Genomic DNA, 11,272 nt, shown 5'->3' on the forward strand with positions numbered 1-11,272 from the left:
TTCAGGGGGCCCCCCTCGACATGCTGCTGCAGGGGGTCCTCCTCCACTTGCTGCAGCAGGAGGCCCCCCACTTGCTGCTGTAAAGGGGCCCCCCCCATCTTCTGCTGCAGGGGGCCTCCTCCTGCCTGTAAAAGAGGAGGCTTAGCAACAAATTTTATCGTTGTAATATCTCTCTCCTTTTTTTTGTTTCCTTCATCTCTGTGGTTGTCTTCTGCTTCTTCATATTAGCTGCTGTTAGCTAGCTGCTGCTAGCTCCTAGTTAGCTGCAGCTAGCTAGCTGCTGTTAGCTAGCTGCCGCTAGCTGCTGATAGTTAGCTGCTGAGGATATCGTATGATATTTTTTTAATCTCCTTTTTATGTTTGTTTCCTCATTTATTGTTATTTACGTCCATTTGTTTGTTGGTCTCTGTCTCTGTCTCTGTTGTTTGTCTTTGTTTGTGTTTGTTTCTTTTTACTTTTTTGTCTTTGTTTGTGTATTTGTTTGTTTGTTTGTCTTGGTGTTTACTTCCATTGCTGATTTTGCTTGTCTCTGTCTTGTTTATTTGTTTGTTTGTTTATTCGTTTGTTTATTACTTTGTTCTTGCTTGTTTGTTTTTCTCTGTCTTTGTTTGTCTCTTCCTGTCTCCTCTAAAAAAAACAAAGGAGTAAACATAAAGACAACCAGACAAACAAACAAATTCACAAAAAAACAAACAAAACAAACAAAACAAACAAAAAAGAGACAGAAAATAACACCAAATCAAATAGACAGAAAGACAAACAGGCAAACAAAAACAATTTAAATATATCTAACTTCTTATGCTAACAGCGGCACAATTGATTGTACACCTCAATCAAAACCCAACGCTCTCAATAATACTTAAAATAAAAATGCTGGATGTCTCCACGCAGTTTGTTACGCACACTGTTTGCTTAATGAATAGGCCCTGTCTAAAAAGAGGGCAAGGGGCCCCATGACGTTTAAGGGGCCCCCAAGCAACTGGGGGGCCCCAAGCAGTTTGAGGGGCCCTCTTAAGCGTTGAAGGGGCCCCCCAAGCCGTTGGGGGGCCCTTAAGCAATTTGGGGGGCCTCAGGCCGATGGGGGCCCCCAAGCAGTTCGGGGGGCCCCAGGCAGTTGGGGGCCCCCAACCTTTGGGGGGCCCCCATATATATATTAATAAATATGTGTTGGGGGCCCCATAAAAATGTAATGGGGGCCCCTATAAAAATGTAATGGGGCCCCTTATAGAAAAGTGTTGGGGGCCTCCATAGAAAAGTGTTGGGGGGCCCCACAGGCGTATTACGGGGGCCCCCATTGTTTATCTTGGGGCCCTTTCCTTGAAAATAAATTCAAAAAGAAGGAAAACCCGTTGCTTCCACTGCGAGAGTTTAGGGTGTCGACTCTAGGGTTTAGGGTTTAGGGTTTAGGGTTTAGTAGCAGCAACATCTGCAGAGTTCCACTCACAAATGTCTGGAAGGCAAACTGCAGTAAGCTGCTCTAAGACCTAAACAAAGCACTTCCCCTTGCTAGCTGCTGCTGCAGCTGTTGCTGCTGGTGCTATGCTGCTAGTGCTAGTGCTGCTGCTGCTGCTGCTGCTAGTGCTGCTGCTCCTCACGGGATTGTAGCGCTGGCGGCTGTGCCTGCGGCAGTTTCGCCTCTTCTTCTTCTTCTTGCTGCTGCTGCTGCTGCTGCTGCATTGGCAACCTCTCGGGTTGCTCTTGCTGCTGCTGTTGTTGCTGCTCTAGTTGTCTGTTCTCCTGTTTCTCCGTCTTTACTTGCTCTTGCTGCTGCTCCTCTCCTTGCTGCTGCGGCGGCTGCTGCTGCTGCATTGGCAACTTCTCGGGTTGCTCTTGCTGCTGTTGTTGTTGCTGCTCTGGTTCTTGCTGCTGCTGCTGCTGTGCTCTTTGCTGTTGCTGCAACTCCTGCTGCTGTTGCTGCTGCTGCTGCATTGGCGCCTTCTCTGATTGCTCTTGCTGCTGCGGCTGCTGCTCCTTTCCTTGCTTGTGTTGCTGCTCCTTTTGCTGCCCCTGCCCCTGCTGTGCCTGCTCGTGCTGCTTTGGCTGCTGCTCTGGCTGCTCCCCTTGTTGCTGGTCCTGCTGCTGCTGCGCTGGTTCCTGTTTTGCTGCTCCTGCTGCACCGCTGCTTGCGTCATTGCTTGCTTTAACTTTTGCTGCTTCTTCGGCAGTTCCGCTGGTCCTTCTTTCTCTACTTGCTGCTGCTGTGGTTGTTTTTGCTGATCCTGCTGCAGCAGTAGTTTGCCCTGTTGCTGCTGTTGCTGATGCACCTCTGCTTGGTTTTGGTGCTGCTCCTGGTCTTGACTTTGGTGCTGTTGCTGTTGTTGGTGCTGTCGCTGCTCCTCTGGTTGTTCTTGTTGTTGCTGCTGTTGCTTTGGGTGCCTTTCTACTTCCTCCTCTTGCTGTTGCTCCTGGTGTTGCTGCACTAGTTCGTCCTGCTGCTTTTGTTGGTGCAGCTGCCGCTGCGTCTTTCTTTGTTTTTGCACCTGCGCCTTTGCCTGCTCCCGCTGTTGCTGCTTTGCCGCCTCCTTTGGTTGCTTTTGCTGCTCCTGCTGCTGCTTTAGTTCCACTCGCCGCTGCTGCTGCTCCTGCTGCTGCACTAGTTGGATTTTGCTGTTGCTGCTGGTCTTGGCCTTGCTGATCCTCCTTCTGCTGTGACTGCGGTCGCTGCTTCTGCTGTTGCTCTGGCTGCTTATCTGGTTGCTCCTGCTCCTGCTCCTGCTGCTGCAGTATTAGGTCGTCCTGCAGCTTTTGCTGCGGCTGCTCCGTCTTTGGTTGCTCTTGCAGCTGTGGCTTTCCTTGCCCTTCCTGGTGCTCCTGCTCCTGCAGCTCCTTTGGTTGGTCTTGCTGCTCCTCCTGCTGCTTTAGTTCCACTTGCTGCTGCTGCTGCGTGTTCACCGCTGCTTGCTCTTGCTGTTGCTGCTGCTCTGTTTGCTCTTGCTGCTCTTCCCGCTGTTGCTGTGATTGCGGTTGCTGCTGCTGCTGTTGCTGCGTCTTTGCTTGCTCCTGCTCCTGCTGCTGCTGGGACGAAGCCTGTGGTTGATCTTGCTGCTGCTGCTGCTCTAGTTGCACTTGCTGCTGCTGTTGTTCCTGCGAGTCTGCTTGCTGTTGCTGCTGGTCTTGGTCCTGCTGCTGCTCCTTCTGCTGTTGTGATTGCGGTTGCTGTTGCTGCTGCTGCCGCTGCTGTTGTGGCTGCTGCGGCAGCTCATCTGGTTTCTCTTGCTGTTGCTGCTGCTTTTCCTTTGGGTGCGTCTCTGCTTCTTCCTTTTGCTGCTGCTGCTGCTGCTCTGTTTGCTCTTGCGCCTGTTGCTGGTCTTGGTCTTGCTTCTGCTGTTGCTGGTACTGTAATTCCGGTTGCTGCTGCTGCTGTTGATCTGGGAGCTCCTCTGGATGCTCTTGCGGTTGCTGCTCGTGCTGCTGCTGCTCCTGCTGTTCTTGCTGCTGCTGCGGCGGCTGTGGCTCCTCGTGCTGCAGCAGCTGTCCTTGAGTCTGCTCTTGGGTCTGCAGCTCTATTTGCTGCTGTTGCTGCTCCGGGGTCTGCTGCTGCGTCGTCTCCACCGGTGTACTCCCCTCCTCACCATTCTGCTGCTGCTGCTGCTGCTGCTGTTCCTCGTGTTGCTGTTCCGTTACCTGTTGAGCTACTTGCGTTTGCTGCTGCTTAGCTGTTTCTTCGTCTGTTCCTCGTGCTTCGTCTTCTGCTGCTCCTGTTTCTGCAGCTTCAGATTCTGCTGCTGTTGCGGTCTGTTCTGCTGCTGCTGCTGAGGCTGATGTTGCTGATGCGGATGCTTCTGCAGCGGGAGCCTCTGCCGCAACTACCTCAGGATTCGCTGCTTCTACCTGCCCGTCTGCTGCAGCTGCTGGTGCTGCTCCTGCTTCTGCTGCTTCAGCTGGTCCTTTTGCTGCTGTTGGCTCAACCGTCTTATTGCGCTCGGAGTCTGGCGCTGCAGCAGCACCACTCTCATCAGCAGTGGAAGCAGCATCGGCAGCAGCAGCCTCAGCGGGAGTAGCATCAGGGGGAGCAGCAGCAGATTCATCTGTTGGCAGGGTTTGCTGCACAGGCGGAGGGCGAGTGGGTGAAGGTGTATCCTGTATGCCGCCCGCAGTATTATCGTTGCTGTTGCTGCTTTGGGTGCTGTTGCTGCTACTGTCGCTGCTGCTGTCGCTGGTGCTGCTGCTGCTGTATTTGCGTCTGTTTCTGCGCCTTTTGCGGTTTTTGTTCTCGCTGCTGCCGCTGCTGTCGCTTGTGCTGGTGCTGCTGGTGCTGCTGGTGCTGCTGTCGCTGCTGCTGTATGTGTCTAAACCATCACTGTCCCAGGAGAGATCGTCATTGGGCTCTTCAAATTCGGGTGTTCTTCCGAGCCCTCCGCGGCGAGGCCATGCATTGAGCTCAGCCTGAGGTGTACATACACTCCAAATACTTGGGTGTATACTATATTCGCTGATGCTAAGGTGTACATGTACCCCAAATATGCTCAGGTGTATAATATATACGCTGACGTTAATGTGTACATACACCCCAAATCTACTTGGGGTGTATATGTGCAGACGCTGAGGTGTACAAACACCCCAGATCTATTCAAGTGCATAATATATGTGCAGATGCTGAGGTGTATATACACCCCAAGACTGCACCTGCAGTCTTGGGGTGTATATCTAAGCATTAAATGAACGCTATGCAGGGAGGCACCAAAAGGCTCACCACCCTGGCCTGCAGCAAAACAAAACAAGAACACCAAATTAAAAGAGAAGTATATAAATAAACAGAAACACAGAATAAAACAAAATAAACAAACACCTCGGGAGAAAACAAGACAAAAGCCAAAAACAATGGCTGCGATGAAGCCTCAGTAGAAACCCTAAACCCTAAACCCTAAACCCTAAACAACTTTGCTGTTTCTAGGGGCAAGGGGCCAGGCTCGATAATTCAGGGTTGGTGGAGGTGCTGTTCCGCTCACCATCTGCTCACCATAAGGTTTAGGGTTTAATGTATAAGGTTTAACGCTGCGTGTTAATTCTTTTGAGGGTGTGCATGCATGCATGTCTTTATCTCCTGCCTATTTGTTGCTTCTTTTCTTTATTCTAATTTTCTTGACTTTGTTCAGCAGCTTGGCTGCTGCTTTTTGTCTCTTTATCGATTTGTTGCGCTCCTCAGTGTTTCCTTTTTGTTGTTTTTGTGTGTTTGCTCGTTTATTTTTATCTGTTAGGGTTCACATAACAATGCTGATTTAAAATAATAATAGTAAATAGCTGTCTCTCGTGTATTTAGTTGCAGTGTTTATTGTTTTATTTCTATTTTTGTTTTATCTCTATCAAGGTGCCTCTTATGCATGCAGTTCGTAGAAGCATTTATTTGTGTTTGTTTATTCCCTATAAAGTTTCTTCTTGTATGTTTAGTTGCTTTTTTGTTTGTTTCGTCTTCTGTATGTCTTAGACTTACAACCTTCTGTAGATACACCCCACAACGCTTTACAACGGCAGCATTTATTGATTTATTCTTGCATGCATTTTTTTAATTGTATATTCTAATCTGTATATTTTAATCAAAGGCAGCTATACTTGAGATACACCTCTAGTTTCACTGCAGGTACACCTCATGCTGTTGCAGTGTACATACACGTGCTGCGTTTCCTAAGTACCTACACCTACTACTACTACTACTTCTGGTGTACACTGATGTACATACACCTCAGCCAACTGCAGTGATAGTGCTGAAGACTACATGCATGCGGCTTCATGTATGCATGCAGGACTGCATGCATGCAAGTACGGCTTCATGCATGCCTGTATGGCTGTATGTATGCAGGACTGCATGCATGCATGCATACAGGGGCTGCATGCAAGTGCCTCTTCTGTTGGAATATTTGAATACTTTGTGCTGTGAACTCACAGCCTGGAAATGCGTCTAGGAGGCGGAGAGAAGAGAGGGTAAAGAAGCAAGAAAAGGACAAAGAGAGACAAAAGGAAGCAAAGAATAAATATAAACAAAAAACTAAACAGCAAACAAACTCAACATAAACTATGGCCAGTTTTGCGCAGACAGACAGATACCCCGAGCAAGGGAAATCAAAGCAAGTGGCAAGCATCAAAGCGTAAGAAAAACAAATTAAAACAAATAAACACAAATAAACATATACACGAAATGCCTCAACCTACAAAGGAAATATCCCAGTGTCTGTACACTGCCATTTTTGTCGCGCCGCACACACAAACAAATCATTACCTCTTCTTGTCTAAACAGAGATGAATATATATATATATATAAATATATATATATATTATATATACAAACACAGCCTAAACAAACATATATATATACATATGCTTTTTATATAATAATCGCACTTTCTTATGCAGACAGAGGCATGAAAACCCAACTCACACACAGCTGTCAGGACCGCCAGCCCCAACATGCATTTTGCATGCAAACTACCTGCAAATGCATGCAAAAGTGCATGAGCGCATGCATGGTATCTATCTCTGTGCGTGCACTGTTCTTGAGAATGTAATAAGAGAAAGTTGTCTCCTCACTGCCTGAAGCAGACAGATGTATAAGGCGAATATATACGCCCAAATGAAACGTATATGCATACATATATATATATTATTCATAATATATGTACAACGCGAATATAAACGGATATAAACAATCACATACAAAATATCTGCACATCCCCAGCTATATATCTATAAGAGCAAACATTTAATTTGCGAAATGTACATATATATATATTAGAAAGAGAAAAAGCATGCTAGTTATTCAGTGTGCATACACCATAAACAACAGGCAGAGAATATATGCAAAGCTAAAGATGCAGTAGAAAGCAAGAAAAAAACAATGCGCAGCAAATTATACCTCGTCAGCCTTTAATGACGAAACAAAAAAACAAACGAACAGCGCCAGCGGCAACAAAAGTAGCAGCAGCAGCAGCACGTGCAGCAGCATCAGCAGCATGAACGGCAGCAGCAACCATGAACGGCAGCAGCAGCAGCAGCAACATGAACGGCAGCAGCAGCAGCAGCAGCAGTAACAGCAGTCGCACTGCCTCAAGCTATCGTGGCATTGGGCTTCAGAAGGGAAGACTTTTCTTCTTAATGCAAACTCTCTATTTTCTTTCATTTTACACTTTTTCGTCTTTGCAAACTTTCATCAATACAAATAATGACAAAATACCCCAATCTTTCTTTACTCTGTCTGTACAGACAAAAGCATTTGGTTTTATTCTGGCATAATACGTCTACTCTATTCGCAGGGAGACAACAAAAAAATGTTTGTTTAAATGTTTTAATTGCAATACCTTCTTGCTGTACTGAGGCTGAGAAGAAAGTACTAAAAGTGCATGCAAACCCAAACACTTACTCGCTGTATAAAGCGAGAGGTGCAGTAGCAGCGCATGCATTTTTGATGAGCTTCTTCGCCTCTTTCTTGCAGCAACAAAAGGAGTTTTTTGTTTGTCTGTCGTTTGCTGGGGTGTCTCTTCAGTGCAGCAGCAGCAGGCACATTTGTTCGTCTCTTTTCGGTTTTTGTATTTGTTTGCATTCACATACATTCTGTAAGTTAGACACAGACAATACAAATGCAGAAGAGACACGTCAGTTAGTTCAGTGCTGCTGCTCTCTTCTTTTTTAGTGCTGCTGGAGTGCATGCAAACGCGTGTTGTGCTCTGACCGCAACTTTTCTTCTTTTTGATATTTGTCTGCCTCCATCTTCAGCACACAGAAAGGCATTTAAGTAGGAATAGGAATAAAACAAATACGTTCACTAATAATAACCATACAATGATAGTAATACAAATATTTTAATAATATCAAGAATATGCAAGTTGTATAGTAATACTTATAACTGATATTGATGCAGACTGCACTTCAACATGTTTACATCAATTTATATTTAATTACTACTCATTCGAATTCTTACCCTTAGAACAAGCTGATAAGATATAATAAAAAAGGAAAGCCTCTACACCTCAAAACAAACAAACAAGCGCTACACAGACGGCCCTGCTGTATATTCTCAGCTGATGTATGTGTGTATACAGGCCCAAGAACAAATGTACAAAATGCAAGCAAGAAGCTTCATACTAAAGCTGAGGCCTGTATACATTTGAAGTGTACATACAGCTGAGCTGCGCATACCCCTGAAGGGCTGTGAATGTATGGACGCACTTCCGGCTAAGGAAAAGATAAACAAACAACAGAATAAGAGTTTGTGTAATTGTTCGTCATTTAAACAATAGATATTGCAACTATTATAAATAAATTATTATTTCTTCATAATAATTGCAAGGTCTATTCATACTCGTACTTTAATACTGATAGTAACACCACGCACTATATTTGTAATAATTATTTGTAGGAATATAGCTGTTGTTTGCACTCATCCTGCATCCCTTCCTTTCAAACAATACATTAAGATGATTTTAACTATATATTCTCTGCACGATAAAAAGGGCCTTAGGTGTGAACAAGATGTCATAACGGAACTAATACAAATATATATATATATATATATATATTTACATATTTATCTACCTGTAAATATATATATATATAAATATATATATAAAGAAACAAGCATTTGAATACGCTTTGACGTGTGTAAAAACCCTAAACCTTAAACCCTAAGCCCTACCGCTTACGCGTGGCTCAATAGCAAAGAAACACAAAAGAGGGACGCAGCAGAAACACCAGAGGGGGTATGAAAGAAAGGAGACAGAAATAACGAGATTAAAGCAGAGAGAAACAGAGACAAAAGACCATAAAGAACAACAGCAGCCAGAAGAAAGAAAGAGAGAAAGAAAGAGTGAGACATATGGATGCACAATTTAATATAGTGTTGTATTATTATCATGAATATCCTCTAAAAGAATATATCTCCCTTTTATCTATTGCTGTTTAAGTTCGGCTGTATGCGCAGCATAGACGCACGGGCTCATCCTGTAGAGATGAAACAATTATTAATGCTGCAGCGTATAGACAGTATAGAGAGACAGAGAAGAGAGACATACAGTAAGCAAATAAATAAACGCACACAAAAACAGAACAGAAAAAGGCGCATGCATAGACAGCACAAGACAAGCCAAAGGGTAAGGTAAGCAAGCACGGAGAGAGAGAGAGAGCAGAGAATTAAAAAGAAATATAGAAAGAGACAGAAGAAGAGACAGTTGAGAGAGGGTGATGAATTATTCTTTCTTTGCTCCTTGTTACAACGCACTTTCTATTTAGACGAGAGGCAAAAAAACAGAAAAAAGCAATTAAGAGAAAAGTAATCTTAATAAAGATAAACAATTTAGATAGAGAGACAAATGAGTAAAAGAGAGGCAAATAATCCACTGGAAAGAAAAGAGAGAGCAAAGTCGAACGAACAGACGCAAGAGACAAACAACATAAAAATAAAAAGACAGATCATATTAAAAAGAGACAATGATATCTACAGCAAACAAGGAGGCAGAGACAACAGCACAATAGCATCTGTAAGTGCAAAAGAATAGAGAGAGAGAGAGAGAGACAGAGAGAGAGAGAGAGAAAGAAAGAAAGAGACAAATAAGCATCAAAGGAGGCTTCATATTCCCTTACCAACTGCACAGTTAAAAGGAGACAAGGAGATATTTAAAAATGAAGAAAAAACAAACAATATCAACATAGATAGAAAGATATACAAAAGAGGGAGAGACAAGACAAACATATATAAAGGGGAGTAAATAAAGAGACGAACATAGAAGGAACAGGAAGTGAGATAAAGAGACAAAAAAGACAGATAAAGAGACAGGGGAGACAAAGAGAAAGAAGAGAAGGATAAAGAGACAGAAGGAAAGAAAGAAGCAAATACACCTGCTAGAGAAATAAGGATAAAAAAGAAAAGGCTGCTAGGGAAACAAAGATAAAGAAAGATAAGGTTAAGGAGACAGTACATGTGATGATGATAGACAGGAATAAACGCATATAAATAAAATATATCAGGGGGCAAGAGGAGACAGATACAAACATGAAGATATTAAATGCAGAAACACAAAGCGAGATAAAGACCCACGAAGAGGGGAGAAAAGAAACAAATAAATGCAGAGACAAGAGGAAGTGAATGAAAAATGATGGAGACAGACAAAAGAGGAGACAGCAACACACAGAGAAGAAGATGAGTAGGGGAAGAATAAGCACAGACATACACCAAAAAGAATAATACACCAAGTTACAGAACAAAAACAGAACAGGAGGTAATAAATAAAACAAAATAAAAGAGAGGAGAGGAAGGTGTCGTCTCTACTTCCTGCTACGGGCCTCACTTGCTGTGCAAATGAATGAAATAAAAACAAGCAATTCACATTAATGCAGATGCATCTAAATGTATAAACGTCTATCGTTTTCAAGGGTGAAACGACGCTGCAATATACGTACACCGCAATCTCAACTGTATCCACGTACCCTAAGGCTCGAGGGCACTCATTAACTTTATATTCATCTATGTTTATAACTGTTATTCCCTTTCTTGCCTTGTTACGGGGTGTACATACACACGACAGCGACGCACATCCTTCATAATAGACAACGTAATAAACTGCAATGTTTTATAAAACAAAAATAATAATGATAAGCAGCAATAAATATAAACAGACAACAGGTGGGCCGTAATGCAGACAAATTTCATAAATACATCAGGGAGCAACAACAGCATAAACGAAGGGGAAAAACACGAAAGCCGCGATGCACTTAATTAATTAAAATATGCATTCAAGTTATAATAATATTATAGATAAATATGAGTATAGTGCTAGTTTCGTTTGTTTCCATATATGCATATATACAAAAACAAAGACAGCAATATAAAGAAAGCGTTAATGTAATACAAATATTCAAACAATACAAGCGGAATAGCAATGCAGGCGAATTGAAATATAATAATAAATCTACACACTACACACTTCTACTAGGAACATAACATCTAAGTAAGTATTAGCACACAGATACACAAATAGTAATACTTCTAATAATAACAAAGTAGAAGCATACAAACATTATCATAAAGGCGTGCGCCTCAACATACAGATAAAACGTAAACGATTATCAACCAAACGCAGGCACCTCCACAACAAATGCGTAGCTGCAATCATTCAGCAAAAATATTGACATAAGAAAATGAATAAGAAAAAAACATAACGTGAAGTGAAGTGAACAATGAAGGGTTTCTCAGCGACATGTGGGCAGATGTCTACAATTGTACCTATATATACATATATATATATATATGTTTATGTATATATATGTATGTTATATATATATATATATA

General features: G+C 43.0%; 1 protein-coding gene across 1 annotated transcript; it reads right to left on the reverse strand.

Annotated features, from left to right (window-relative positions):
- Window positions 1-1,575: 1,575 nt before the first annotated feature.
- Window positions 1,576-4,952, reverse strand: EAH_00040830 (hypothetical protein; the record flags this gene model as incomplete). The annotated part of the gene is made up of 3 exons (XM_013395210.1): window positions 1,576-4,386; window positions 4,694-4,702; window positions 4,950-4,952. 3 exons carry the CDS (start codon window positions 4,950-4,952, stop codon window positions 1,576-1,578), a joined length of 2,823 nt encoding a protein of 940 aa, XP_013250664.1.
- Between the last annotated feature and the right edge of the window lie 6,320 nt (window positions 4,953-11,272).

The sequence above is a fragment of the Eimeria acervulina genome, genomic scaffold, assembly GCF_000499425.1.
Source record: "Eimeria acervulina Houghton genomic scaffold, Eah_scaff504, whole genome shotgun sequence".
Classification (NCBI taxonomy): Eukaryota; Apicomplexa; class Conoidasida; order Eucoccidiorida; family Eimeriidae; genus Eimeria; species Eimeria acervulina.